This window comes from Plecotus auritus, assembly GCF_963455305.1.
Source record: "Plecotus auritus genome assembly, chromosome: 7".
Lineage (NCBI taxonomy): Eukaryota > Metazoa > Chordata > Mammalia > Chiroptera > Vespertilionidae > Plecotus > Plecotus auritus.
Window position 1 is genome coordinate 994,693 of NC_137774.1, and position 27,567 is coordinate 1,022,259.

General features: G+C 68.2%; 3 protein-coding genes across 5 annotated transcripts; 2 read left to right on the plus strand and 1 right to left on the minus strand.

Annotated features, from left to right (window-relative positions):
- Positions 1–1,408: 1,408 nt before the first annotated feature.
- NDUFAF8 (NADH:ubiquinone oxidoreductase complex assembly factor 8) lies at positions 1,409–2,318 on the minus strand. Its single transcript, XM_080681140.1, has 3 exons — positions 2,200–2,318; positions 1,963–2,073; positions 1,409–1,527 (listed from the first exon to the last, which is right to left on the minus strand). Exons 1-3 carry the CDS (start codon positions 2,281–2,283, stop codon positions 1,498–1,500), a joined length of 225 nt encoding a protein of 74 aa, XP_080537266.1. The 5' UTR covers positions 2,284–2,318; the 3' UTR covers positions 1,409–1,497.
- Positions 2,319–2,558: 240 nt separating this feature from the next.
- On the plus strand, positions 2,559–10,315 carry TEPSIN (TEPSIN adaptor related protein complex 4 accessory protein). Of its 2 annotated transcripts, XM_080680120.1 has the most exons (13): positions 2,559–2,679; positions 3,510–3,582; positions 3,837–3,928; positions 4,088–4,181; positions 5,489–5,556; positions 5,679–5,757; positions 5,853–5,924; positions 6,171–6,374; positions 7,026–7,200; positions 7,305–7,418; positions 7,538–7,616; positions 7,781–7,915; positions 8,737–10,314. In XM_080680120.1, the coding sequence occupies exons 1-13, from the start codon at positions 2,632–2,634 to the stop codon at positions 9,280–9,282; spliced, it is 1,779 nt and encodes a 592-aa protein (XP_080536246.1). In that variant the 5' UTR covers positions 2,559–2,631; the 3' UTR covers positions 9,283–10,314. The 2 variants fall into 2 exon arrangements, with proteins under 2 accessions (XP_080536246.1, XP_080536245.1); XM_080680119.1 differs by lacking the exon at positions 2,559–2,679 and having other exon boundaries at positions 3,238–3,582; positions 8,737–10,315.
- A 1,818-nt stretch (positions 10,316–12,133) lies between these two features.
- CEP131 (centrosomal protein 131) lies at positions 12,134–27,419 on the plus strand. Of its 2 annotated transcripts, none has more exons than XM_080681178.1 (26): positions 12,134–12,266; positions 13,587–13,788; positions 14,295–14,404; positions 14,832–14,946; positions 15,162–15,289; positions 17,131–17,238; positions 17,732–17,887; positions 18,976–19,093; positions 19,469–19,585; positions 19,992–20,121; positions 20,372–20,466; positions 20,877–21,056; positions 21,464–21,637; positions 21,848–21,973; positions 22,384–22,509; positions 23,672–23,788; positions 23,994–24,096; positions 24,499–24,700; positions 24,979–25,086; positions 25,174–25,291; positions 25,405–25,479; positions 26,144–26,286; positions 26,368–26,545; positions 26,674–26,870; positions 27,097–27,157; positions 27,230–27,419. In XM_080681178.1, exons 2-26 carry the CDS (start codon positions 13,603–13,605, stop codon positions 27,302–27,304), a joined length of 3,246 nt encoding a protein of 1,081 aa, XP_080537304.1. In that variant the 5' UTR covers positions 12,134–12,266; positions 13,587–13,602; the 3' UTR covers positions 27,305–27,419. The 2 variants fall into 2 exon arrangements, with proteins under 2 accessions (XP_080537304.1, XP_080537303.1); XM_080681177.1 differs by having other exon boundaries at positions 12,146–12,281.
- The last annotated feature ends 148 nt before the right edge of the window (positions 27,420–27,567 follow it).

The window sequence follows — 27,567 nt, forward strand, 5'->3', positions numbered from 1 at the left end:
GAGTGAACTACCACCCAGATACATGCCCTCGCCCGGGAATTGAGCCCTTGACCTTTCGGTGCGCGGGCAGACGCTCTAACCACAGAGCCACACCAGCCAGGGCCGTTTTTACATGTTTATAGTTAGTTCTGTGCACTGGGCAGCTTGGCGACTACACATGAGTAAGAGGAATGGAATTTCCCGAGGCCGGGCTGACTCCTCCGGAGCCCTGGGTCTGGGGGAGTCCGGTGCCTGCTGCTCATGCCTGGGGAAGCGCCTCTGGACACCTTGTGAGGCCGCCAGAGCGGAGGCTGGTGCTTGGGGTGCGCCCGGCCGGTCAGCAGAGCGAGCCCGCTGTGGCCTGGGATGAGGCCCAGTGGGGAAGCTTCATCTGCCACCTGGAGGGGAGCTGGACAGGGTGGCAGGAGGGAGCACCAGGTGGGACAGGTGTGCCCAGTGGAGATGCCAAAAGCCGTCGGAGGTCAGAGTGGAGGGAGGAAGGGTCAGGGAGAAGTGCATGCCCCGGGCGGGACACCCCCTCCCAGCAGGAATGTCTCCCTCACCCCGGCGGGGGCAGGGGGCCACCGGTTTCTGTCCTGAGAGCCAGTGGTTGCTGTGAAACGACTACCCAGCAGCCCAGCTCAGAGAGGGCCGGCCGCCCCACAGAGCTACCAGGGACCGTCTCACCAAGATGGACACTCGCTCTGAGACCTGGAGGTTTCACCACTTGGGGAGAGTCGGGCTAATTCTGAGTTTTAAGAGGAGACAGAGGTGCAGGCCCCAGTTCTGGGGCTCAGGGACGCCAGGGCGGTGAAGCCCAAGGACCGTGACCTTTGTGCCCCTGGAGGGGGCTCCCAGCGATGGTGCCCAGGAGCTGCGGGCTGAGGCCCTGGGGGGCCTGTGTGTGTGGTTCTCAGGACAGGGCCCGGCTCCCATGCCCATCCCATGGAGACTGCGCTGGGCACGGGGCAGCCCCACACGTGGGTGGGTGGGGGAGGGGCGCCTGCAGGCTCGCTGGTCTGGAAGCTGCTGGGCTCCTACACCCCCTGGCTCAGCCTTCCTGCCCTCCGCGAAGACCCCAGCCCCGCAGGCCAAGCACCTGCGTGGGGCTGGCTGGGCTCCCCCTCCCGCTGTCGGTCTCGCAGCTTTGGCTCCTCCTGTAAACCCACAGGTAAGTCCAGAGGCGTGTGAGGTTCAGGTGACATTTTATTGGTGGGAATTCTCTAAAAAACGAGACCCCGGAGGCAGCGCGTCCCGCAGCCCACGCGGCCGGCGGGTTCCTGGGGGCGAGGCCAGGCCCTGCGCACCCCTGCGCGCAGCACCAAGACCCGGCGTGACCCGATGGGCCTCGGGCTGGTTCCCCGCGCCCGTTCTAACGCCCCGTGTGCGCGACGTGGGCCAGACCGCCCCCCCCCCCCCCCCCCCCCCCGTCCACGGCTCCTCCGGCGGGGCGGGCCCAGTCCCTTCGCCCCGAGGGCTTTGGGTGTTCCAGGCGCTGGCTCTGCGCCCTCGTCCGGCCTAGGGGCCTCCCTTCAGGGTCTCCTTGGCCTGGAAGATGAAGTGTCTTGTCTGAACCCGCTGTTCCCAAGTCAGACGTGGCTCCAAAGTAACGCCACCAGGAAAACGCCATCTTCCCGCAAGTGCCTCACAGAGAAGGGGGCCCGGGCCCCCGCTAGGACGCAGCGGGGCCGGGACGCGGGGTGTGGGGGTTCTGGGTTGAGCACCCCCCCCGCACCCCCCACCCTGACGACGGCACCACGGGGTTCACAAGGCGCTTTCACACGCCCCGTCACGCTCCCCACCTGCCGGGCACACGGGCTCGTGGCGGCGGGGTCGCGCGGGCAGGGTCGGCCTGCAGCGTCGGAAGCACCAGCGTGTGCCCGACACCGACCGCGGGAGAAGGAAGGGAGGCCAGCGGGACACTCCCCCGAGGCGAGGCGGGGCGGGTCTGGGCGAGGGCCGGGAGGGGGCGCGTCCACCTACCGCGGCGGCGAAGCAGCGCCGCAGGGCCTCGAACTCCTGCGCGCAGAGGTCCTTCCTCAGGCGGCCGCCCGGGGCCGTGGACGCCTGCACGCAGCGGCCGTAGGCGGCGGCCTGGGGACGGGTGGCGCGGGACAGGGTCGCGGCGGCCTCGGGGTCCGTGGGTCCCATGTAGCCCCCCCCCCCCGCCCCGCCTCCTGCCCCGTCCCGCAGGTGCTGCCCCGACCCGCGGCTCCTCACCTCAGCCCCACAGGCCGCCAGGCGCTCGGGGAAGGCGCGGAGGCGGCATCGCACGCGCCCCCACACCGCTCCGTTCCCTGACATGAGCACCTCTTCCTGGTACCCGTGGGCGCCGCCATTTTGGGTCCGTCCCCTTCCGGGAAACCACCCCTTGATAGGTTAACGCTTCCGTCCATCACTTTCTTCTGCTTTCTAATAGGTCAGGTTTCAGCCCTCGCCTCTGTCTCTCCGGAACCGCGATCTCCAGGAGCCCTATAATTGGCTGGTGGGCTGTCTGTCATTAATATGGGACTTCGGATTGGTTAAGGCTCAACTTGTTGACCTAGGTCCGCCTCAGGGCCCGCCCCCCGCGAGCGATTGGCCAACGGACCAGACCCGCGCGGTGATTGGAAGGGCTGGGAACGGGGGTAGGGCCGGAAGGTGACCTGCATCATGGCCGCCGCGCCGCTGCTGCGAGACCGGCTGAGCTTCCTGCACCGGGTGAGTGCGGGTGGCCCGACCCCGCTGCGCGCCGCCTCCCCCGCCTCGCCCTGGGCCACAGCCATCCGCCTCCCGGCCGGGGTCCCCGCGCCCCGGCCCCTCCCGGGCTCCGCGCCCCCCGCCGGCCCCCTCCCTCGCCCCCTGGTGTCGGTGGTGGGTGCACACAACCTGGAGTGACAGTCGGGCACGTGTGACGCTAGGCGGCTGCCTTGGCGCTGGGGTGTGCGGCCCGCACTGTGCCGAGTGTCCCTGAGGCCTGTGCCGCCTCCCGGCGAGGCGCGTTGGCGAGGCGCGTTGGGAACGGGCTCCGGTTCGCACCCCACGCTGGGGAGGCGGCGCGTCACGTGCACTTGTCCGGTTGCGCTGACAAACACACACAGGGGGGCCGGGTCCTCCTGGCCGCTTATCCCCGTGGGTCCGTTCCCTGAAGTCCAGCCGTGGGTGCGTCAGGCTGGGGGGTCGTGTCTCACTGCCCATCTGCTCCGGGAAGACGGACCGCGCCCGCCTGCCCGTCCTCCGCCGGGAAAGGGCTCAGCTCTGCTCTCGGCTTTGCCAGTCGGTACGCAGGTGTGACAGGGCCCCAGCCCCGCTGTCAGCGGAGAGGCCTGGGGGCCGTCACTGCCCGACCTGAGCCGAAGGAAGGGCGCCTCTCCGTGGCTCCCGCCAGCTGCCCGCAGCCAGTGGGACCATTGCTGTCCCCTCGGTCCCACAACGGGATGCGTGGACGCCGGTGCCCCCAGGAGCCCCTCAGGGATGGCCGGCCCCTTCGGTGGCCCCGTGGGCCCATCCGCGCAGCACCCACTCATGGCCCAGCTCTCGCTGCCTTCCAGCTCCCGATTCTCCTGAAGGGAACGTCCGACGACGACGTGCCGTGCCCCGGCTACCTGTTCGAGGAGATCGCCAGTATCCTCCCCGTGTCCCTGCGCAGGGCCCTGGGCTTCTGCCCTCGGGGTCCCGGGCCCTTTCACCGGAGCAACCAGGTGTGGGCGGGGCCTGGGAGCCACGTTACTGATGACAGGAGCCCCGGAGGCCCCAGGTGCCCGATGCTCCTGAAACCCGGGCCTGGGGTGGGGGCCTGCAGGGAGGACACCCTAAGAGGTTCGGTGACAGGGAGGCCGCGGTCAGCTCGCTCCTTCCCTAACCCGAGCGCCTTCCAGAAATCTCCCACGAGTCGCTGGGCAGCAGCCAGTGCCTCCTGGAGTACCTCCTGAACCGTCTGCACAGCGGCTCTGGCCGCGTGAAGCTCAAGGTGAGGCCGGGAGCGGCCGCAGACCCTCCGGGGTCAGGTCAGGTCAGGGCCTGAGCTCACACCGTGGGTGGTGAGGCGGGAGGGGCGGGGGGCAGCCGGGGGTGCCCCTGGGCCTGGCTCCGCCCCACGTGACCCCGCCCCACGTGACCGTCCCCCCAGGTGCTGAAGATCATGCTGCACCTGTGTGGCCACGGCTCCCCCTCCTTCCTGCTCATCCTCAAGAGCAACCCAGCCTTCATCCAGGAAGCGGCAGGTACCAGCCCGGGGGGAGTCCCTTAGCCCGGGCGGCCCCCACCCCTCGGAGCCCCCTCAGCCTTGCTCCCACCTGGGCCCTCTGCCCCCAGCGTCTGCTTCCTCCACCTGTGGGGTCCTCGTCTCCAGTGTCCGTGCCTCAGGGCCCGCAGCGGCTGCTCTCGCTAGTCAACGACCGTTCCTGTCGGTGCGCTGCTAGGCCGCACCGTCCCGGCTGTCTGTCTGTCTGTCCCAGTGCCCGGCAGGCACCCTCTGCTCGGCCAGCGCACAGCCTCCCGCCCATCCACAGGCTCTCTCCTCCCCAGGGCAGTTCCCGGGGTGAGGCAGAGGAAGCATAGTAAGCCTTGGGGGGCGAGGAGGGGGGGGGGGGGACCTGTGAGGCTTCCCCAGAGGGTCTGGCCTGTCCTGATCCGGCGCCAGGTGGGTCTGGGTGGAGCCACCCTCACCGCCCCGCACCCCCCAGCTGGGTGGTTGTGGGTCTCCCTGACAAGGACTGTGGGCACGTGGCCTGAGATCTTCCCCTCAGTGGGTGGGAGTCCTGGCCCAGGTCAGTCTCGGGGGTGCACCGCCCCCGGGTCCCCATGGGCCCTGAAGGAGTCTTTGGAAGGGCCTGCCCTTCAGGCAAGAACCACCTCACCAGGCCGCCCCCAGAGGGCAGCACCGTGGCTCCATGTGCTTGTGGGAGACCCTCCGCTACCACGGCCTGTGGGCACCCACACCCCAGTTGCCCCTAGGCTCGGCCCCCAGGGTGATGGTGGCAGAGGGGTTTGTGTGGGGCTGTCGCCCTCGGGGACGGGGATGTGGTGGTGCTGGGGTGGGAGGGACCCTGGGGAGAACGGCGAGCTCACACAGCAGGGAGAGCCGGCGCCTGGCCTGGCAGCGGGCCCAGGTTGGGGCGGGGCCCAGGGAGCCTTTCAGGGCGCCTTTGGGTTTCACCCTAAAGTCCCTGGGCATCTCTGAGGGGTTTAATTGGACGAGAACCCGTTCCTGTCACCTCGGGAGGGAGAGCGGGTTGAGGGAGGCGCTTAGGTGGCAGGTGAGGAGCGCAGGCGGGAGGCGGCGGAGGCCTCGCCGCTGTGGGTGGTGAGGGCCGAGGGGCTGCGGCCCTGAGGGGGAGCGGGCCCTCGCCAGGCTCCAGGGTACAGGAGCGACTTTGACCCGGAAGTGAAGTCACACGGGGGCCTGGAGGTCGGACCTGTGTTTCAGAAACTCACCTGGTGGGGGCTGGGCGGGAGGGCGCGCTCACCCGCTGGGGGTCCAGCCGGGATCTGGGGCAGCGCCCGCTCAGCCCGCCCTCCTGCCCTGCAGGGTTCACGGGGCCCCCGGACCCTCTCCACGGGAACAGCTTGTACCAGAAAGTACGGGCGGCCGCCCAGGTAAGCCCAGGACCAGCTCCCCGGGGACCCCAGCGGCTCTCCTGCTGGGTGGCCCTCAGAGGTGGGGGGCGGGAGCACAGTCAGATGTGTGGCCACACTGAGCGCCCTCACCTCCTGTCTAGGACTTGGGGAGCACCTTGTTCTCGGACACCTTGTCCCCCCCTCCCCCGTCCCAGCCTCCCAGGGCCCTGCCTCCCGCAGGTATGCAGCCCTGTCCAGCCCGTCACGGGGTTCCCCTGGGGTGGGGCCCAGGGGCCTCCTCTCCAACTATCAGGGTGACTCGGGTCCTCCCGCAGGCATGGGCTCCCAGTCCCGGGCCCAGAGCGCCCTCCAGGGCTTCGGCTACAGCAAGGAGCTTTGTCCCACGGGTGAGTGCTGGGCTCTGGGTGCGGGCATGGCGGCTGGGACGGGGCCTTAGGGCAGGAAGGGCCGGTGCTGACAAACGGGCACGCCTCCCAGCGCGGACGCGGGAGGGGGCGGGAGGTCCACAGCGGGGCCACAGGAGCGCGGGGCTCCGGCTGAGTCCAGCCGCCGTGCTGACCGGTGGTCACAGCTCGGTCCCTGGAGTGGGGGGGCTGCTGGGGCCGGCGCCATCTCCCGGTCGCTCTGTGCAGGTTCCACGGGGGAAGCCTTCCTCACCACCCTCCAGAAGGCCGCGGAGGTGGTGGCCAGCGCCGTGCGCCTTGGGCCCGAGGGCCCCGGCTCCCAGGGGCCCCTGCTGCAGGGGGACGCCTACCAGCCTGCCGTGACGCCTTCCGCCAGCCACGGCCACCTCGCCCCTGGGAGCCCACGCCCTGGGGCCCTCCCGGGTGCCCGAGGTATCGGGTCTGTCTTTCCCCGTCCGTGGGCTCCTTCCTGCCACCTGCCGGGCTGAGCGGAGCGGGGTTCCAGCTGAGGGAGGGGAGAGGAGGGCAGCCCGCCCCCCCCCCCCCCCCCAACACACTGCTGTGGCTCGGCCGGCCACCAATGGCTTCCCGCAGGCGCTGCTGCCCGGCGTGGGCTCAGGGTGTGGCACGGCCCTGGGTGGGCGGGGCTGCTGAGGCCGAGGCCCTGACTCCTGGGTGCAGGGCCCGACGTGGCCTGGGCCAGAGCCCTTCCGTCCCCGCGCCCGTCTGGGTGGCTCTGCCCGACGGCCCTCAGCCAGGGCTGGCTTCTGGCCCGTGCGTCCGGGGGGCTGGGCAGTGGCACAGGTTGACCGAAGGACGATGTGCTGTGAGACAGGAGGGGGTGTCCCCGAGTGATGAGGGTCTCCCCGAGCTTCTGGAGCTGCGGTGCCCAGCGCTGCCACGTCTCCCTGACCTGAGCCCCAGGCCGGTGTGTCCATCCTACCTCTGTGTGAGGGAGCACCCTGTCCACACCTTGGGGCGCCCTCTCTGGTCCCCTAGGTCCCCCAGTCTTGGGGTCCCCGGGAGGTGGGTGTGAGGCCAGTCTGAGCCCCCGGGCCTCACCCGTGATCCCCTTTCTTCCAGCCGCGAGCCACCAGCCAGGACAGGCGGGCGGGGGCTGGGACGAGCTGGACGGCAGCCCCGGCTCTCAGGGTTCTGGCCAGGAGAACGGCCGGAGCAGGGCCTCGGGCTCGGGGACCTGGTCGGGCAGTGACAGCCCCTCGGGGGCCAGCGGGGCGCCCAGCGACCAGGCTGAGAGGTGAGCCAGCCCTCGGCCCCTCCATGCATTCACTATCGGGGTCCCGCCCAGCGGGGCGTGATCTGGAAGGGCTGGCCCTTTGCCCACCCGCTGTGCCCCTGCAGGGTGGAGGCCATGGCCCTGAGCGACTGCCAGCAGGAGCTGAGCCTGGTCCAGGTGGTGACACAGGGGCCACGCCCCTTCCTGAGCCGAGAGGAGGCTCAGCGCTTCATCAAAGAGTGAGCCCCAGACCAAGGCTCCCTGCCCCCCCCCCGTCCCCTCCCTCCCCGCTCCCCCCTGAGGGAAGGGCCTGGCCGCCGTGCCTGCCCACCTGTCCTGCCCGGTGCCCCTCCCGCAGGTGTGGGGTGCTCAACTGCGAGGTGGTGCTGGAGCTGCTGACCCGCCGCCTGGGCAGGCCCGGCGAGCATGCGCAGATGGTGAGGTGTGGGTGGGTGGGCGGGCAGGCACGGTGACCCCCTTCCTGGGGTCTGCCCCGGGAGGGGGAGGGGGGGTGAGCACAGGGGGGCGGTGGGGCTGCCAGGAGGTCCTGGGGACTCGGCCTTCCGGGGGGAGCCTGCTGACCCCCCTCCCGTCCCCGCAGAGAGCCCTGGGCGCCATCGCCGCCCTGGGGTGCACGGACCTGCTCTCCCAGGAGCACGTGCTGCTCCTCGCCCGGCCGTGCCTGCAGGAGCTCAGCGCCGGCAGCCCTGGGCCCGTGACCAGCAAGGCCACCAAGGTGGGCGGCGCCGGGCCCAGAGGAGTGGGTGTGGGGACCCCCATCCCTCCAGTCTTTTCCAGACAGGCCCCTCCCTTCCCTGCCGCTTGCTGCCCTGGACAGGCCGTGCCCTAGAGCAGCTTGGGGCCTCCCTGCCCACGCTCACCCGCCTTACTGCCCAGCACCTCTGCCCTGGGGGTGGCTTCCTCTCCCCTGGTTCAGCTCCTGTGCCGCCTCCTCTAGGAAGCCCTCCTTGATTGCTCGGTGGATCTCTTCCACTTTCTCCACCTCGTGTTACAGTTCACGGGCCTGTGCTTGGCTCCCCAGTGGGCAGCCCCTCCCTGCTAGCGCCCAATTGGGGGGCCGCCTGGGCTCTCACTGGCCCCCGGCCCCCGCAGCCGGGCCCGCACCTCCCCTGCCTGTTGGCATCCCTCCGCTTCGTCCCGCTTCCTCTGTGGCCTTTGGAAGTTCAGATCCTTAGTCTCCAGTCCCCGAATTGTCCTTCATCAAAGCATCGGCCAGGCTGCGATGGCTGAAGGCACGCTCTTCCCCTGGGGCCCCTGCCTGTGCCGCTGGTCACGGCGGGTCTGCCGGCAGGGAAGCTGTTCACAGGCGTCTGTGGGCACCTGGTGTGCCCGGGGTGTAAGCAGCTCGAGGCCCGGCAGCCCTCCGGGGCTGGGGAGGCAGCGCAGAGCCGGCTCGTAGAGGGCCGACCCGTAGCCCGCTCCGCCCAGCGGGCCCTGCCCCAGGCAGTGCTGGAGGAAGGGCCGGAGAGGGCGGTGTGCCCTCTAGGGGCCCCCGGACCCCTGGGCCCTCACCCGTTCCCTCTCTCCCGCGCCCAGATCCTGAGGCATTTAGAGGCCTCCTGCCGACAGCACGCCGCCCGGAGGCCGCTGGCTGAGCCCCGCCCCGCCGCCCCCCGTGGGGGCCCGGCTGACCTGCTGACGGACGCTGTGCCTCTCGCCGGGGGCCCCGAGTTCCTCCAGCCTCTGAGTTCAGCCCTGCCCTTCCCCAGGGGCCCCGCAGCCCCTCCCGCCCTGGGTGGGCGCCCCCTCCCAGCCCTCGGGGGCGCCAGGAAGGCCGAGCCCCGACTGGCAGGTTCCAGAGATCAGGAGGCCAGACCCGAGCAGGGCCGGTCGGGCTCGGACGCTCTGAATGGAGGACCGGAATCCGGCCCAGGCCCCAGCGGCTGCCCGAGGGGCCCGGGGCCCAGCAGCGGCCACAAGTCCTTGTTTGCTGGCATGGAGCTGGTGGCCTGCCCCCGCGCGGTGCAGGCTGGGGCTGGTGCCCAGGAGCCCCCACAGCCCCCTTGGACGTCGTCACACAGGGTGGCAGCCCCAGAGCCTCCTGGCTCAGAGCCGTCGGCTTTCGCCTTCTTGAACTCATGACCCGACAGTGACAGCGCACGGTCCCCTCCGCCCTCAACCCCGGGGTCTGCGTCGGCCTCTCCCTCACCCTGAGGCCTCAGTCCGGGAGCAGCCCAGCCAGGTGAGCGCGGCGTGGACAAGCCGTCCAGGAATGAGCAGGAGCCACGAACTAGCCAGAGCCACGTGGAGGCGGGGAAGCAGCTGGCAGGACTCGCAGAGTGGGGGTGCACAGAGCCCCTCGGTGTCTGCAGGCCCAGGGGCTGAGCTCCGGTGAAGGTTGGCAGCCGGTGGGCCCTGGGCTGCTGGGCCTCCTGCCTCCCCGCCATCCGGTCTGGCGACCTGAGCACTGTCCGTCCGCACAGATGCCGTCGGGCCCCTCCGTGGGGAGAGGGGCCCCGCGGTCTCCCTGGAGGGGTGGGAAGGAGGGGGGTGGTGATTGAGCGCAGAGGCCAGACCCTCCCGAGCTGTCTCGGGGGGACGTGTCAGGAGGGGGCCAGGTGCAGACAGCCGGGCTGGGACAGTTGGACCCTGGGCTGCCTCGGTTCTCCCCTCCTCCCAGAGGCTGGCTCTCCGGCTTGAACTCCTGTGGCCGCAGGGAGGCGGGCTCAGAAAGAAGGGTTTGTGTGGCTTTGGAACCACTGCTTGGATCTCTGTGTTTGAGCTCAAAGCCCGCCCTCTGCAGGAGGCCATGGGCAGCCGCACCCCCAGCCCCCACCTGGGCCAGCCCCCACCTGGACCAGCCCCCACCTGGGCCAGCCCCCTACCTGGGCCAGCCCCCACCTGGGCCAGCCCCCACCTGGGCCAGCCCCCACCTGGGCCAGCCCCCACCTGGGCCAGCCCCCTACCTGGGCCAGCCCCCACCTGGGCCAGCCCCCTACCTGGGCCAGCCCCCACCTGGGCCAGCCCCCCACCTGGGCCAGCCCCCACCTGGGCCAGCCCCCTACCTGGGCCAGCCCCCCACCTGGGCCAGCCCCCTGTGTGACCCATGGGCGGGCGCCCTCCGCAGTGGCTGCTTCCTGCAGACTGTGCAGGGCGGCCTCCCGGGGAACTTCCTAAATAAACCGGCTGTCTCACCAAGTGCTTTTCCTTCTTGCGTGTGTGCGTGTGTGCGTGTGTGCGTGTGCGTGTGTGCGTGTGCGTGTGCGTGTGCGTGTGTGTGTGTGTGTGTGTGTGTGTGTTCATGCACTAGCCTTACTAAGGGGCACACTCGGAGGACTCCCCACGTTAGGGACAGCCATTATTTCTTTCTTAAATGTTTTGAAGAACTCCCCAGTAGAACTATCTGATCCTATAATTTTCTTAATTGCAAAGTTTTTAACTTTGAAATTCACTTTCTTAAGTAGATCTAGGACTGTTTGGGTCATATATTTCTTTGTGAATTTCACTTGTGTCTTTTAAGGAATCCATTTCATGAAAGTTGTCAAATTGTCCTTTTAATTTATGTTCCATCCTTCATTTCTGATATTGACAATGTTTTCCTCTCTTTTTCTTAGTCTGATTAGAAGTTTATTAAGATTGAACTTTTCAAAGAACTAACTTCTGCTTTTATTATTCTGTAGCTTTTGTGTTTCTACTTCATTGGTTTCTGCTCTTACTACCTTCAGTGGTTATATTTTTCTAGTTCTTCAAGGTGGAAGCTTAGATGATTTTTTGAGAACTTTATTATGTTCTAACATAAAGCATTTTCATGCTGTAAATTTTCTTCTCTGCTGCTTTGCCTGCATCCCAGGAACTCGGATTTATTTTTATTCAGTTCAGGATAGTTTCTAGCTCACTTTGAGACCTCCTTTTTGTCCAGTGGGTTATTTAAAGGTATGCCTGCCTGCTATTAATTGATACAGTAATTTAGCATTTTGTATGACTTACATTTTATTGTCAAAAATTTCAGATTTTTGCTAACGTGTTTTATGGCCCAGACTATAAGCCTGTGTTGGGGAATGGTCCATGTGCACTTGATCTAGAACAGCCGTGGGCAAACTATGGCCCTCGGGCCGGATCCGGCTGTTCTATCTGGTTCTCTTGCTCTCCCCTCCGCTCTTTTACTTTGAATTTATATTAGTTCACACAAACACTCCATCCATGCTTTTGTTCCGGCCCTCTGGTCCAGTTTCAGAACCCATTGTGGCCCTCGAGTCAAAAAGTTTGCCCACCCCTGATCTAGAACATAGATGAAAAAAAAATTCTTAAATACTAGCAAAAAGAAAAAAAAATTATCAGAAAGAACCCAGCAATATACAGAAAGAGTGTAAGTGGGTAATACATCACGGTAAGTAGGATTTATCGTGGGTGTGGAAGGCTGGTTTAACACCTGAAATCAGTGTAATTCGCCATATTTGCACACTAATGGAAAAACATGCAGAAAGAGCGAGAGACAAAATCCCACATCCATTCAGGAGAAGAAACTCAGCAAAACTAGAAATATAAAAATTTCCGGGGTTGTGTGGGAGCCGGGGGCGGCGTGGGTGCCCCACAGGTTGGCGGGACCCCTGACTCCACGCCGCCCTCGCCCGCCCGCCCTGTCCCCCCCTGTCCCCCCCTGTCCCCTGCCCCCCCGTTCCTGCCCAGGTTCCGCCCACACCATTCGAGGCCCCGCCCACGCCAGCCGCGTCCAATCGGCAGCCCGCTGCCACGGTGGAGCCCCCCCCCGCAGGTCTCTGCGGCTCCTCCCCGGCTTCAACTTCCCGAAAGACAGCCGAGCGGCCCAATGAACTCTCACGACGGCCGGAGCGGCCAACTGGGGGGCCAATCCGGGAGCGGCGCGGGCAGGAAAGGCGGGACTTGGTGAGGCCCAGGAGGAGGTGCCGGGCTGTTTGCTGGTTGCTAGCTGCCGCCGCTCGTCCACCACTCGGCTGCTTCATTGTCACCTCGGGCCTCGGTGCCGGCGCCGGGGCGGGGGGCGCGAGGTCGTCGGCCCAAAGCCCGGGCCCCGCGCGTCCCAGCCAGGCGGACCCGCGCATCCCTCGCCTCGGGCCCCGCAGGCCCCGCGCCCGGGCCGCCTCGCGCAGGTGAGGAATGTGCAGGTGAGAGGCCCCTGCACCGCGAGGGGGGCCCAACCCAGGGCCCAGGGCCGCTTTCGGCCTCCCGGTCCGCAGGCTCGGGTCCCGCCCCCGTGAGCCCAACCCCAGGGAGACGGGAGCCGCTGGGTGAGAGGCTGGCGGGGCCCTGGGTCAGCCCGGCCCGAGCGGCAGGCGGAGGCCCCAGACCCCAGACCCCCGACCCCCGACCCCCGACCCCCGCTCTACGCGAGGCCCCCTTCGGGAGCAGGCGAGATCCGGCCTGGGGGCTCCCGCGGGGAGGCTGCGGTTCCGTCCCAGAGCCCGCTCGCCGCCGCCGAGTGGCCGGGCAGGGGGCAACCTGCGTCCAGCGGGCGAGGCCGGTCCGGCCCAGGGAGAGGGGGTGTTTCACCCGCACAACCGGAAACGCAGACCTGGGGCCGCGGGCCTGGTGATGGCAGGGCCGGGGCTGCAGCACTGACCGTGGGGACCGTGGGTGTGTGCCCGCCAGAGCCCTCGGGCTCACTCCCCTGGGGTCTCCCTGGTGCCCGCTCGCCCACGGAGCTCCAGGCCAGCAGCCGGGGCCACAGGGCCCTGTCCTCACGGGGCTGCTGCTCTTCTGAGGGCTCAGACGGTGCACAGACCCCTGCGTGGCCAGGAGCCGGGCCCAGGGGCAGCAAGCTAGAGCAGGAGAGGGAGGGGCCTGTGACACCCCAGGGAGGGGCCCCAGGCCGAGGGCTGCAGGCCGAGGTCCCCGAGTCCCTGTCCTCCGGCCGCAGGGAGGCTGGTGGCTGAAGCAGAGGAAGGGGCAGAGGGGGCGTGAGGAGGCCACGCGCTGGGGGTCAGCTCTGAGGGGGGAGGCGTTTGGACTCTGTTCTCTGTGCCTGGGGGCCATCAGAGGTTTTTTTATTTTTTAAATGTATTTTTATTGATGTCAGAGAGGAAGAGAGAGGGAGCAAGAGAGAGAAACATCCATGATGAGAGAGAATCACGGATCGGCTGCCTCCTGCACGCTCCCAACCTGGGGATCGAGCCCGCAGCCCGTGCACGTGCCCTGACCGGGAATCAAACTGTGACCTCCTGGTTCATAGGTTGACGCTCAGCCACGGAGCCACGCCGGCCGGGCCCAGCGGGTTTTAAGGCCAGAGGAGGCCCTGTCCCCGGAGGCCAGTCCTGATCTGGGCCTGGTTTCGGGGAGGAGGGGACCGCCGCCTTCCCAGGGAGCTTGGGGGCAGCAGGCCAATGCCCCAGGCCCCCCGGAGCCTGGCCAGAGGCGGCGTGCAGGGACCCGGTTCTGTCGGGGGCTCACTGCACTTCTCCTCACCTGCCCAGGGCCCTCTCGTCCACCATGAAAGGCTCCCAGGCCACCAGCAGCCCCCCCGGGCCCCCCGAGGGCAGCCTGGAAGGCTTGGACCTGAGTCTGACGGGGCTCCCTCCACCCATGTCCCGACGCCCCAACAGCGCCTCTGCCGCCAAGCCTTTCGCCCGCTCCGTCTCCATGGCCACAGGCAGCGAGCCCAAGAGGAAGGCGCTGGTGAGTGCAGAGCTGGGGCGTCCGGGGTGCCGGGCCTCGCACCTCACGGGGAGTGGCCATCGGGGGGCATCGGACGCTGGGTGAGCCCCGCACCTCAGCAGCACCTCACGCCCATTGCCCCACCCTGCCCTGTGGCCTCCTGGAGAGCAGGAAGGACCGGGGCTCAAACTTACAGAGGGCGAGTTCTCTTCCTCCATCAACGCTGGGATTTGTTTAAATGGGCAAGCCGCGGGCTGGCCTGCGGGGCAGGGGACGGGCTCCTGGAGGCCTTGGGGAGCTGGCTGGCGGGCTCGCTGGCTGTGAGCTCCAGGTGCCTCCACGGGGGGGGGGGGGGGGGGGGGGGGGCGCCTCCCCCTTCTTTCCAGAAGGGAGGCTGATGGAGGCCCCGCTGCTCCTGCCGCCCCCCTCGCCCCCTCACCTCTCCCTCCTACATCTGCTCTGCGCGGCCCAGCACGGGGTGAACGGGGAACCGGGGCCACGAGGTCGGTGGTGTCCCCTCTTTGCAGGAGGCCACGGGGCCCGGGAGCTCCAGGGCCATCAACAACCTTCGCAGGTCCAGCAGCACCACGCAGGTCCACCAGCCACAGGCCAAGCAGGCGTGGGCCGGCCCCCTCAGGTAACCTCTGACCCCTCGGGCAACCTCTGACCCCCTCTGGTCACCCCCACTTGCTCCTGTCCTGCCTCTGTCAGCCCCTCTTCCGGCCTCACCAGTGTGGGCACTGGCCGGACAGTGGGGCCTGAGGTGCCCTTCATTCGGGGCCAGTCCTGGGGGCAGGCAGGTCGAGTCTGGACTGTCGTCCCTGCGTGTGGAGGTGTGGGCTCAGGGCCGCCGTCCCCTGCCTACTCGCCCCTCTTCCGGCGGCGCTTTTCCGGGGGGGGGGGGGGTCGTGGCCCCGGGCAGGGCCTGGCCACTTCCAGGCTCGGCTGTCAGATCAGGAGCCAGAAACGTCACCTGAGCCCAGGCTCGGGGACAGAGCTCCCCGCTGGTGACCGCCGTCCCCGCTGTGCTCCTGACTGTCCCTGCTTGCTGTCCTCTGACCCAGGACGGCGGAGCCCCCCGACTTCCTGATGCTCTTCGAGAGCAGCCCCGGAGGGAACAGGGGGCCGGCCAGTGTGAGCAGTGCCTCCAGCGAGAAGGGGGCCACGTGGAACGTGCTGGTGAGAGCGGGCGGCTGGGGGGCCCCGGGAGCACGCCCGGCTCCCGCTCGGTTCTGCTGCCCCTGTGGGGGGAGGGGGTGCGCAGCCCTGACCACCGCAGCTTCACATCTGGAGCGGGGCAGGAGCTTCCCCCGGGTCAGCCCGCTGGGTTGTGGGTGAGGCCGTGGGGGCAGGGACGGGCCGGGTGTCAGCCACGTGTCTGCGTTCACCGCCAGGACGACCAGGCCCGGGCCCTCCCCTCGCCGCCCGACGCCCGGAGTCCCTGTGCCCTGGACGCGCCGGCGGGCCCACGGAGGAGAGAGGGCACCGTTTCCCTGGCACCCAACTTCACTGCCAACAACAGGTGCGCCTTCCCCTCCGCAGGTGCCCACCTACATGGGGCAGGTGCTTCGTCTTGTTTGTGGCCAGACCAGAGCGCTCTGGAGCACGTGCAGAAGTGAGTGAGTGAAGGAGGGAGAGAGAGAGAGCATGAACGAGCGAAGGAGTGAGGGAGTGAGTGAATAAATGAGTGAGTGAATGAGTGAATGAGAGGGAGTGAGTGAAGGAGTAAGTGAATGAGTGAGTGAATGTGAGTGAGTGAATGTGAGTGAGTGAATGAATGAGTGAGTGAATGAATGAGTGAATGTGAGTGAGTGAGTGAATGAATGAGTGAGTGAATGTGAGTGAGTGAGTGAATGAATGAGTGAGTGAAGGAGTGAGTGAATGTGAGTGAGTGAATGTGAGTGAATGAATGAGTGAGTGAATGAATGAGTGAGTGAATGAATGAGTGAAGGAGTGAGTGAAGGAGTGAGTGAATGAGTGAGGGAGTGAATGTGAGTGAGTGAATGAATGAGTGAGTGAATGAATGAGTGAGTGAATGTGAGTGAGTGAATGAATGAGTGAGTGAATGAATGAGTGAGTGAAGGAGTGAGTGAGTGAATGAGTGAGTGAATGTGAGTGAGTGAATGTGAGTGAATGAATGAGTGAGTGAATGAGTGAGTGAAGGAGTGAGTGAATGTGAGTGAATGTGAGTGAGTGAATGAATGAGTGAGTGAAGGAGTGAGTGAATGAATGAGTGAGTGAATGTGAGTGAATGAATGAGTGAGTGAATGAATGAGTGAGTGAAGGAGTGAATGAATGTGAGTGAGTGAATGTGAGTGAGTGAATGAATGAGTGAGTGAATGAATGAGTGAGTGAAGGAGTGAGTGAATGTGAGTGAATGAATGAGTGAATGTGAGTGAATGAATGAGTGAGTGAATGTGAGTGAATGTGAGTGAGTGAATGTGAGTGAATGAATGAGTGAGTGAATGAATGAGTGAATGAATGAGTGAAGGAGTGAGTGAAGGAGTGAGTGAATGAGTGAGGGAGTGAATGTGAGTGAGTGAATGAATGAGTGAGTGAATGAATGAGTGAGTGAATGTGAGTGAGTGAATGTGAGTGAGTGAATGTGAGTGAATGAATGAGTGAGTGAAGGAGTGAGTGAATGTGAGTGAATGAATGAGTGAGTGAATGAATGAGTGAATGATTGAGTGAATGAATGAATGAGTGAGTGAATGAATGAGTGAATGATTGAGTGAATGAATGAGTGAAGGAGTGAATGAATGAGTGAGTGAGTGAATGAGTGAATGAATGTGAGTGAGTGAAGGAGTGAGTGAATGAATGTGAGTGAGTGAACGAGTGAGTGAGTGAATGAGTGAGTGAAGGAGTGAATGAATGAGTGAAGGAGTGAATGAATGAGTGAGTGAGTGAATGAATGAGTGAGTGAATGTGAGTGAGTGAATGAATGAGTGAATGAGTGAGTGAATGAGTGAGTGAGTGAGTGAATGAATGAGTGAGTGAATGAATGAGTGAGTGAATGAATGAGTGAATGATTGAGTGAATGAAGGAATGAGTGAGTGAATGAATGAGTGAGTGAATGAATGAGTGAGTGAATGAATGAGTGAATGAAAGAATGATTGAGTGAATGAATGAGTGAGTGAATGAATGAGTGAAGGAGTGAGTGAGTGACTGGCTCTCTCCCCGAGGCCCCCCCCCCCAGGGGCTGCAGGGCGTGTCTTGCACAGGCAGGCTCTGCACTGGCCCCAGGCGCGCAGACGGGCATGCGGCTGGGGGGCTTCCCCCCCCCCCCAGGAGGCCAGGCCCGGGAGGGAGGGGCACACACGGGCCGGGGCCTCGGGGACCTGACCCACCCCCCGTCTCCCGCAGGAGCAACAAGGCGGCCGTGGGCAACTGCGTCACCACCATGGTGCACAACAACCACGCCCCCGCGGACACGGCGCCCAAGAGCTCCAACCGCACGGCGCCCTCCCTCAAGTGAGCGCCCGTGGGAGCCGCCCGGGCTGCACCGTCACCCCGAGCGCTGGAGGGGGGACACGGCCGGGCCTGCTGGGCTCACGGCTCACGAGCGGGGTCCCTCTGAGGAAGCCTCAGCCACCCCGTGTGCTCAGTCAGGGCTGCCGTGGTGTCCTGGCCCCTTCCCGCTCTGGGATCGGTGACTTTTGAGGCCCTTTTGCCTTTTCAGTGAACTGTGTGCCGCGGACGGCACTGGGGAGGCGGGTGGCTGGGGAGGGAGCAGGGCCGAGGCCGAGGCGGGTGGCTGGGGAGGGAGCAGGGCCGAGGCCGAGGCGGGTGGCTGGGGAGGGAGCAGGGCCGAGGCCGAGGCGGGTGGCTGGGGAGGGAGCAGGGCCGAGGCCGAGGCGGGTGGCTGGGGAGGGAGCAGGGCCGAGGCCGAGGCGGGCAGAGGGCGCTCAGGTGGTGAGCGGGCTGGGTCGGCGCCATGAGCCTGCCTTCCTCTGCCTCCTGTCAGCAACCTGGTCAAGGCGGCCACCCGGGAGGGCGAGGGCAGCGGCTGCGGGAAGCCCCCGAAGAACGCGGCCGGCAGCAACCACGCGGCCCGGAACAACGCGGGGGCCGCCGGGGGCCTGCTCAGGCGGCGGGAGGTGACGGAGGAGGAGGCCGAGAGGTAACCAGGCTCCGGCGATGGGACTGCCCACCCCAGGGCTGGAAAGACACACACGGTCCTATTGCGTTCTCCCGATCGGGAGGGACGCGGGCCGCAGCCGAGGGGTCCTGGGGGCGGAGACATTCTAGCAGCGATCCCCCGCCCGCCGTCCGCTCTGCGACTTTAATGGAAACCGTCCAATCACGTACTCAGAACCCACAGGCTTTGTAGCGCCTGAAGGAAACTCCAGGAAGGCGTTAAGGTTGAGTGGGAATAAGACTTAGAACTAAAAGCCCAGCAGGAACCTCTGGGGCAGTGCTGGGCCGGCCGGCGGGGTGGGGGCTCCTGCTGGGGCCTGGCTGTGTGTCCCTCTAGGTCAGGAGCCACCAGTGACAGACCCTCCCTGGCTGGGCGGTCACCGCCTGCTGTCCCCTAGAGCAGGGGTGGGGACGTCCGGCTCATGGGCCGTACAAGGGCCTCGAAGTCATTCTGTCTGGTCCTGCCAAGGCAACCCCAGGTGCAAGTCGAAACTCAGGGCTCCTTCCCCCGCCCCTGCCCCTGCCCCTGCCCCTGCCCCTGCCCCTGCCCCTGCCCCTGGGAGCTTTTCTCAGCAGCATTAACCTCCCCAAAGTGACTTGTGTGACTCGTGTGAAGCGAATGATGTTACAAACATCCAAACAGCTCTCGGCAGGAAGGCCGCCCTCCCCCGCCTTAGCGCGTGGGGACCGGGCCCTGGACGCAGGGGCAGGAGAGGCACTGGGTGAAGTCAGAGCTCTGCACACCCCCACCTGCCTGCCCCTTGGTGAGGCCCCTTGGCGGGGGGCACCTGTGAGTGGGGGGGCCCTGTGTGCATGTCCCCAGCAGGTGACCGCCCATCCTGGGTGCTTTGCTTGCGCCCTGGCCGAGGCTGAGGCTTCTTGTTTAATCAGCTCCACTGAGTAATTTCTGCACCACGTAGATCTGGCGATTGTGAGTGGAGTCTGTGCGGGTGGGGCCCTCGGCCGCCTGAGCAGAGGCCGCCACTTCTCGGCCCCACTGGGCCTTGGGGGCCCGGGAGGCTGTTGCTCTGCCGCCTGCCCCTTGGGGGTCCTGAGTCCACTCTCTGCCAGGTTTATCCACCAGGTGAACCAGGCCGCCATCACCATCCAGCGCTGGTACCGGCACCAGGCCCAGCGGCGCCGAGCCCAAGCCGCCAGCCTGGGGCACCTGCTGGCATCCAAGCTCGAGGTCGGTGTGGGTGTGAGCCATGCCGGGGGCGGGCGGGAACCAGGGGCCTCAGCTACGTAAGCGACCGGGTTTCTGGGGTCGCAGGACTGGAACTGGACTGGCTGTGGCCCACCCATCGGGGCCCCGCCCCCCTGCCCTGAGCCGCTCCCTCGCTCCCTCGGTGGGCAGGGCCTGGGTCGGCAGGGCCTGGGTGTCGGGCTGAGAGGTCCAAATGGGTTTCTGGTTCGGGGGCTGCTCCGTGACGCAGAGCCGTCCCCTCGCCCGAAAGAGCCACCGAGAGGGTAGGCTTGTCTCCTGTCTGCAGAAATCCAGGGGGGTCTGCGGGGTCTGGGGTGCCGTGGGCGCTCACACCCCGGCCGGCCACGCCCTTCCCAGGGCCAGCAGAAGCGGCAGGCAGAGGGCGACCTGCTGGACCTGCACCGGCAGCGGGAGGCGGCCCGGAGGAAGGCCCGCGAGGAGAAGGCGCGCCAGGCCAGACGGGCGGCCATCCAGGTGCGGGCCGAGGGCCTGAGAGGGACGTACGGGGGGGGGGGGGGGGGGGAGGGAGGGGGGCCGGGACTCGCCTTGGGGGAGGGGGGCCGGGACGCGCCTCGGGGGAGGGGGGGCCGGGACGCGCCTCGGGGGAGGGGGGCCGGGACGCGCCTGGGGGGAGGGGGCCGGGACGCGCCTCGGGGGAGGGGGGCCGGGACGCGCCTGGGGGGGGAGGGGGGCCGGGACGCGCCTGGGGGGAGGGGGCCGGGACACGCCTGGGGGCGGGGGAGGGGGCCGGGACACGCCTCGGGGGAGGGGGGCCGGGACGCGCCTCGGGGGAGGGGGCTGGGACACACCTCGGGCAGCCGGCTGCGGAGGGCGAGGGCCCGCTGTCCTGCGGGCGAGGCACTCACGGGCCGCCCCACAGGAGCTGCAGCAGAAGCGAGCCCAGAAGTCCGGCCCCGGGACCCAGGAGGCGGGGAAGCCCCGGTCGGCCCAGGACCCGCCCCTGCGGCCAGGAGACAGCGCTCAGCAGACCCCCAAGGCCAACAACACGGGTGAGCGGGAGAGCCCGCAGCCCTGCCCCTGCCTCCTCCGCCTGCCGCTCTGTCCCGGGGGGCGCCGGTCCCTGGAGTGAGCTCCCACCCCCGTGGAGGGGGGCCTCCCTGTGCAGCACCCAGGCCCTGCTCCTCCCCTCCCGCCCCCCTTTCCGAGCCGGACCCATGGGACCCCACAGAGCAGAGGCCTCCACGCCTGGCCTCTTCCCAGGGCTCCCCCGGGGTGCCGACGCCCTGTTCTGCTTCGCAGGGGCCAGCTTCCGGACCCCGGGCCCCGAGGACCCCTGCCAGCCTGTCCCCGACACCTCCCCAGAGACCCGGAGGCCCCCGGACGACCAGCCACAGGTGTGGCCACAGCCCTTCCCGCCGGCCTGCCCCGCCCCTCCCCTGCCCTCCCCTCCCCTGCCCTGCCCCGCCCCTCCCCGCCCCTGTCCCCTGCCCTCCCCTGCCCCTCTACAGCCATGGTTGCTCAGCCAGGAACGGGTGCTCCACCACAGGGATGGGGTCCCCGGTGGCTTGGGGTCCTGCGGGGTGGGCACCGATGCCCTGGGGTGGGGCCACAAAGCTGGAAGCTCAGAGGTGAGGTGGTGGCCAGGCCCCCACACCCCCCGCTCGGCCGCCCTGCTGTCGCCCTGGAGGCGGGTCGGGCACGCCCGGTCCTCGTGGCTGAGGGAGGGCCCAGCCTCGCCCACGGTTCCCGGGTGGTGTGGGCCTCTTAGGGCCCCGCTAGCTTCTTCCCCCACCATCTGCCTCAGGACGCCAGTGCCCAGGACGTGGCTGGGGGGGCCCTGGAGACGGGCGGCCCCGGGAGCAGGGCCCAGTGCAGGGTGACTCTGGACGAGCTGCTGGACACGCTGAGGCTGCTGGAGGAGGCGCCGGAGCCGCTGCCCCGCCCCAGGGCCTACCGCAAGGACAGATACGCCTGGAGCGACGAGGTGACCGGCGCCTTCCCCTGGCGCCTTCCCCTGGTGCCGTGTCACTCGTGGGGGCAGGGAAGCCCACTGGGTCCCCTCCTGCTCTCCCTGGTCCCTAATGAGGACCAGGTGGGGCCTTGGCGACCCCGTCACCCAGGGCATCTGAGGCTTAGGGCCCCCGAGTGACCTGGGGTGGGGGGGGGCACTGTCTCCGCCAGCCATGCCCCGTGAGGGCCTGAGCCGCCCGAGGGCCCTCCTTCCCACCAGGCCCGGCTGCCCTCACCTCCCGCCATGCCCTGCCCCCCTCCCCTCCCCTCCCGCCATGCCCTGCCCCCCTCCCCTCCCCTCCCGCCATGCCATGCCCTGCCCTGTCCGCTCCTGCCCGGGGCCTAGGAGCTCCTGGAAGGCCAGCCGAGCCCCTCCCGCAGGAGGACGATGCCAGCTCCCTGACGGCCGACAACCTGGAGAAGTTCGGGAAGCTGAGTGCGCCCGCCGGGCCCCCGGAGGACGGGACGCTGCTGTCCGAGGCCAAGCTGCAGAGCATCATGTGCTTCCTGGACGAGATGGAGCAGTCGGGGCGGGAGCGGCTGGCGGACCCCCAGGTGTGCGGGCCCCCCGGGTGTGCGGGCCGCCCGGGTGTGCGGGTCCCCCCGGGTGTGCGGGCCCCCCGGGTGTGCGGGTCCCCCGGGTGTGCGGGCCCCCCGGGTGTGCGGGCCCCCCGGGTGTGCGGACCCCCAGGTGTGCGGGTCCCCAGGCAGGACGGGCGGCAGATCTCCCCCGGGACCGGACCTCCTGACCCAGCGCATCCTCAGGGGCTCGCGCTGGAGGAGGGGCCACGGCGCCTGGAGTCTGCGTCCGAGGCGAGCGCGTCTGTGATGCGGCTGAAGCTGGAGGTGGAGGAGAAGAAGCAGGCGATGGCGCTGCTACAGCGGGCGCTGGTAAGCACCCGTCACCCCCGCCCTGCCCCCACCGCCATCACTCCCCACCGTCCTCAGCCCCCACGCCCCCACCGCCATCACTCCCCACCGTCCTCAGCCCCCACGCCCCCACCGCCATCACTCCCCCACTGTCCTCAGCCCTCACCGCCATCACTCCCCCGCCACCGTCCTCAGCCCTCACCGCCATCAGTCCCCACCGCCCTCACCGCCATCACTCCCCACCGCCATCACTCCCCCCCCACCGTCCTCAGCCCTCACGCCCCCACCGCCCATTGCTTGTTGCCACCGGTCCCCACTGGCGCGTCCTGCATGGGCCGTCGCCGCCTCTGTCCCAGGTTGCCCTCTGGACGTGGTCTGAGTGCCCCCCCGAGTGGTCCTTATTTTCTGGGTCCCCCTCCCCGCACCCCCAGGCGCAGCAGCGGGACCTCACCATCCGGCGGGTCAAGGAGACGGAGAAGGAGCTGGGCCGGCAGCTGCGGCAGCAGAGGGAGCACTATGAGGCCACCATCCAGCGGCACCTGTCCTTCATCGACCAGGTGAGGCCGCCGGAGCCGGCACGGCGGTGTCAGGGCCCTGGGGTCAGGGTCAGGGTCAGGGTCAGGGACAGGGACTGGGTCAGGGTCAGGGACAGGGACAAGGACTGGGTCAGGGACAGGGACTGGGTCAGGGTCAGGGACAGGGACTGGGTCAGGGTCAGGGACAGGGACTGGGTCAGGGTCAGGGACAGGGACAGGCTCAGGGTCAGGGACAGGGTCAGGGTCAGGGACTGGGTCAGGGACAGGGACAGGGTCAGGGACTGGGTCAGGGTCAGGGACAGGGTCAGGGACAGGGACAGGAACAGGACTGAGTCAGGGACAGGGACTGGGACAGGGTCAGGGACAGGGACAGGGACAGGGTCAGGGACTGGGTCAGGGTCAGGGACAGGGTCAGGGACAGGGACAGGAACAGGACTGAGTCAGGGACTGGGTCAGGGACAGGTTCAGGGACAGGGACAGGGTCAGGGACAGGGTCAGGGTCAGGGTCTCCGGGAGCTTAGGCCCACGGCCTTCCGGGCGGGTGTGTCTCCCTCCTCTGGAAGTGGCCAGTGTCTCCCCCGCGGGGAGAAGGTGTCCACTGCTTGATGGGCTAGTCCAGCGGTCGGCAAACTCATTAGTCAATGGAGCCGCAGTTTGCCGACCACTGCGCTAGTCCCAGGCTCACAGCCCTGCCCTCTGGCCCAGCATGGCGGGTGGCGGCAGGGTCAGGTGGGCAGGGCACCTGCTGGGCCGCTCAGGACCGACGGGGTGCGGGGTGGGGGGGTGTCTGCAGGAGACATGACCCCACCTGAGCGCCCGCCGCGCCGCCCTGAGCTGCCCTGTGCTTTCTGGGCCGGTGAGTCCTGGGCGGCTGCGCCTGGTGGCAGCTGGAGGCCGTGAGGGCTGCGAGCTCCCAGCTCACCCTGCACTCAGCGCGCCTCTGCCGGGTCCGTGCTGGGCAGACGCGAGGTCTGTGAGGCTCCACTCAGCTCGGGGGCCGTGGTGGCTGGGGGCGTGGAGGGCGGTGACAGCTGTGGCCCCTTGACCTTGACCACAGGGCCTCAGCGGGGGTGGCCCAGCCCCGGCTGGTGTGCTGGCCCCCAGGCAGGGGGAGAGGCACCATGCAGGTGTCGGGGGTCACGCGGGCGGGGCCTCACCTGGGCGCCCCTCCCGCCCGATGCAGCTGATCGAAGACAAGAAGACCCTGGGGGAGAAGTGCGCGGCCGTGGTGGCCGAGCTGAAGCAGGGGGAGCAGAGGCGCCAGGAGAGGGAGGCCCAGATGCGGGAGCAGCACGCGCTGGTGAGCGGCCCCGGCGCCCGTCTGCAGACCACACCGCCGAGCCTCTGCCCGGCCTCAGAGCCGTCACGGGGCTGGTGCCGGACCTCGTGCTGGGAGTGTGCGGTGCCCGCCCCAGAGCCCGCGCCAAAGCCCACCCACCCGGTGCGGGCGTGCCGGCTGTCCCGCCTCCCGCAGCTCCTGCCCACGCCCGTCTTCTTGCCGCTAGGAGATCAAGAAGCTCAAAGAGCTGATGAGCGCGACGGAGAAGGTGCGCAGGGAGAAGTGGATGAACGAGAAGACCCGGAAGATCAAGGAGATCACGGTCAGAGGTGGGTGGCGGCTGAGTGAGGACGGGGGTGGCAGCTCACGGCTCGGGGAGGGGGCGCAGGCTCAGGCGGTGCGGCCCACGGAGGCGCTGTGGGCGCTCGGGTGGGGTCAGTTCTCCTGCCAGCTGTCACGTGCCTCCTCCCCTTAGAGAGCGGGTCCCAGTGCACCCTCTCCCCAGGGCTCCCTCCTCCCAGGAGCTGGGGTACTGCCAGGGCCCCCCACTGGCCAGAGTGACGGGGGTGCTGGCGGGACTAGCCCTGGCATCACAGGGGTGAGGACTGAGGGTCCCTGCAGCGCTGATGGGGAGGGCAGGGCCAAGGTCGGGGTCCCTGCAGCACTGGTGGTGAGCAGGGCCAAGGTCGGGGTCCCTGCAGCGCTGTGCTCCTGACCCCCTTCCCCCCCAGGCCTGGAGCCCGAGATCCAGAAGCTGATCGCCAAGCACAAGCAGGAGGTGAAGAAGCTGCGCAGCCTGCACGCGACCGAGCTGCTGCAGGCGGACGAGCGGGCGGCCCAGCGCTACGGGCGCCAGGCGGAGGCGCTGCGGGAGCAGCTGGAGCAGGAGAAGGAGGCGCTGGCCCAGCAGGAGCGTGCGCGCACCCAGCAGCGGTGGGTGTCCCCCTCCCGGCGCCCCACAGGGCACAGGGGCCATGGTCCGAGCAGAGCTGGAGTGTGCCTGGAGCCTAGAGGGGGTTCAGGACCCCCAGAGTGAAAACGGGGACCCAGAGCTGAGCCGCGGCCCCGCACATGTGCCGGGAGGAGGGCGGCAGCCACACCAGCCGGTGCTGAGGGACCGCGCCCCGGGCGGCAGCTGGTGGCCGGGACGGTGGGTGCTGAGCGGGGCTCCCCTGCCCCGGCCGCGTCCCCAGCAGTTCCTTCCTCCGCAGCTTCGAGCAGCAGCTGGAGCAGGAGCAGCGGGACCTGCAGCAGCTGCGCCGGCGGCTCTACAGCGAGGTGGCTGAGGAGAAGGAGCGGCTGGGCCAGCAGGCCGCCAGGTGCTGGGGTGCCCGCCGTCCACCCGCCCCCCCCGCCCCCCGCTTGCCCCCCCTCCCGCCCGCGCACTGACCTCCGCGGGCCTGCAGGCAGCGAGCGGAGCTGGAGGACCTGCGGCAGCAGCTGGAGGAGAGCAGTGCGGCCAGGGCCCGGGCCCTGCGGGCCGAGCTGGACAAGGGGCGGGAGGAGCTGGAGCAGCGGCACCAGGTCTGTCTCCCGTCCACGCCAGCCCCGCGGGGAGCCCTGCTGGGGGCGAAGGGAGAGCCTGCAGGGCGCAGGGGCACGGCAGCCGGGGCTGCTCACATGGCCACCGCCCGCAGATGGAGCTGCAGGCCCTGAAGGACCAGCTGGAGGCGGAGCGGCGGCTGTGGGAGGCCAACTGCGCCAGGAAGGAGGTGGGCGGGGCGGCCGGCCCGTTCCCCCCCCCCCCCCCCCCCCCCCCCCGCGTCAGGGTGGGTCTGCCTCTGGGGCCTCCCCTGGGCCCGGTCCTGGATTCCCGCCTGGCGGTTCACCCTGAGCTCTGCCCAGCGCTGCCCCAGCTGCTCCCCCAAGTGCCTGGAGCACCAGCGGGGCTGCGGCAGGTCCAGGTGACCCCGAGGGGAGCGCTCCTCTCCCTCCCTCCCCAGGTTAACAGCCACTCAGCCAGCTGCGGGGTGCAACTGCCCGCTGCCCTGGTGACCCCCCAGGGTGGCCAAGCGGCCCCGGTCCTGCTCCCACAGCCGCCCAGAGGCTCCCTGAGCCTGGGAGCTGGCAGGTCAAAGGGCACCGTGTTAAACTTGCCGAGTGTCCAGATGTCCAGTGCCCTCCCTCGTCTGAGAGGCCGCCCCCCTGATACCCTCACACCAGTCGTGGGGCGCCTGGCCACCCTCAGCCCCAGACGAGGCCCTGTCATGTGTCCGGCCCCCTGCCGGCACCCACTGCGCCCCTCGGTCCCCCACTGGGTCCCAGTGACTGGCCCCTCCCCTGAGGACGGATGGGGCCTGGGGCGGGTGGCCCCATCCGGCCCTGGGCCTCCTCCCACCATCCTGGCTGTGCCCTCAGAGCCCTGCCTCCCCACAGGAAGCATGGCTGCTGAGCCGGGAGCGGGAGCTGAAGGAGGAGATCCGGAGAGGCCGCGACAAGGACATCGAGCTGGTCATCCACCGGCTGGAGGCCGACATGACACAGGCCAGGGAGGAGAGCGAGAGGGCCGCCGAGAGCCGGTGAGCCTGGCCCCGGGCGGGGACGGCACCGTGCGCCGTGCAGGGCCTGGGTGGCCTGACGGGCCCGCGCCTCCTCTGCAGTGTCAAGCGGCTCCGCGACAAGCACGAGGCGGAGCTGGCAGAGCTGGCGCAGGCGGAGCGGAGGCTGCAGGACCAGTGCGCCCAGCTGAGGGGGCGGCTGGCGGAGGCCGAGGGCGAGGGCGCGCGCCTGCAGGGCCTGGTGCGCCAGAAGGACAAGGCCCTGGCCGAAGTGAAGGCGGTGAGCGGCCCGGTGGGCGGCCCAGTGGGCGGGTGGCCTGGCCCTCGCCGCCTCCGCAGGCTCCCATCCCCCTCGGGCTCCCATCCACGGGCACGGGCTCACGCGCCCCTGCCATCCCCGCCACCCAGGTGAACGAGCAGCTGGCGGGCGAGCGGAGCGGCCTGGCCCAGGTGCTACGCCAGGAGTTCGCCGACCGGCTGGCCGCCTCCGAGGAGGAAAAGCGGCAGGTCAGGGCTGAGCTGGCCGAGCTGCGGGCGCAGCAGCGGCTGGAGCTGGAGCAGCTGCGGCGGGAGAAGCAGGCGGAGCTGGAGGATGTGCACGCCAGGTGGGTGCTGGCCTGAGGGTCCGGGAGGCGGCAGGGAGGGGGTCGCAGCTCCAGACAAGGAAGAAGCCAGGCGTCCCTGGGGGCCAGGCAGGCGCCCCCTGTGCGTCTCCAGGGGGATCTCCCATCCCCGCCTGGGAGGGCTGGAGGCTCCAGGAGGTGAAGAGTGAGGCCCCCACAGCCTAGGGCCCCATCGTCCCCCTGGACCACCTGCCCCGTCTGCCCACAGGGTGAAGGCGGCCCTGGCCAAGAAGGAGGAGGCCGTGAGCAGCCTCCAGAAGCAGCACCAGGTGGGTCCGTGGGGGGGGGGGGAAGGGGGGGGCGGGGGGGGGGGGCCGGTCTGACCACAGTGTGTGTTGCAGGCCGCGATGAAGCGGGCCGACCACCTGGAGGAGCTGCTGGAGCAGCGCAGGCGGCCACTGCCCAGCGCCAAGTGACACCCCGCCCCCCCAGGCCCGAGACCGGACGGGCAGCAGCTGGCGGGGCCTGGCGGGAGGTGGACCCGCCCTCCTTCCCTCGGCCCCGTTGTGACAGTAAAGGGCTGTTTCTTAATTCTGTGTCCCCTGCCTGTCTCTCCTGGGTGCTGGGGCTGCGGGCCCCAAGGCCCCTCCGCAGAGCGGTCTGGGGCGGGGACCCCAGGTTCCCTGCCTGCCCTGCCACCCTGGCTCAGATCCGCCTTCCCAGCCTGGCCCCGGCTCGG

Bases quoted from the DNA above. Each gene is read 5' to 3' on its own strand.
- NDUFAF8 (XM_080681140.1), bottom strand. From the start codon at position 2,283: ATGTCAGGGAACGGAGCGGTGTGGGGGCGCGTGCGATGCCGCCTCCGC. The intron at 2,074-2,199 runs GTGAGGAGCCGC...ACCCGTCCCCAG, and splicing joins TGGCGGCCTGTGGGGCTGAG to GCCGCCGCCTACGGCCGCTG. The intron at 1,528-1,962 runs GTAGGTGGACGC...TTCATCTTCCAG, and splicing joins GGCGCTGCTTCGCCGCCGCG to GCCAAGGAGACCCTGAAGGG.
- TEPSIN (XM_080680119.1), top strand. From the start codon at position 3,396: ATGCGTGGACGCCGGTGCCCCCAGGAGCCCCTCAGGGATGGCCGGCCC. The intron at 3,929-4,087 runs GTGAGGCCGGGA...CCGTCCCCCCAG, and splicing joins CTGGCCGCGTGAAGCTCAAG to GTGCTGAAGATCATGCTGCA. The intron at 5,758-5,852 runs GTATGCAGCCCT...GTCCTCCCGCAG, and splicing joins CAGGGCCCTGCCTCCCGCAG to GCATGGGCTCCCAGTCCCGG.
- CEP131 (XM_080681177.1), top strand. The intron at 26,546-26,673 runs GTGAGCGGCCCG...CCCGCCACCCAG, and splicing joins CCCTGGCCGAAGTGAAGGCG to GTGAACGAGCAGCTGGCGGG. The intron at 26,871-27,096 runs GTGGGTGCTGGC...GTCTGCCCACAG, and splicing joins CTGGAGGATGTGCACGCCAG to GGTGAAGGCGGCCCTGGCCA.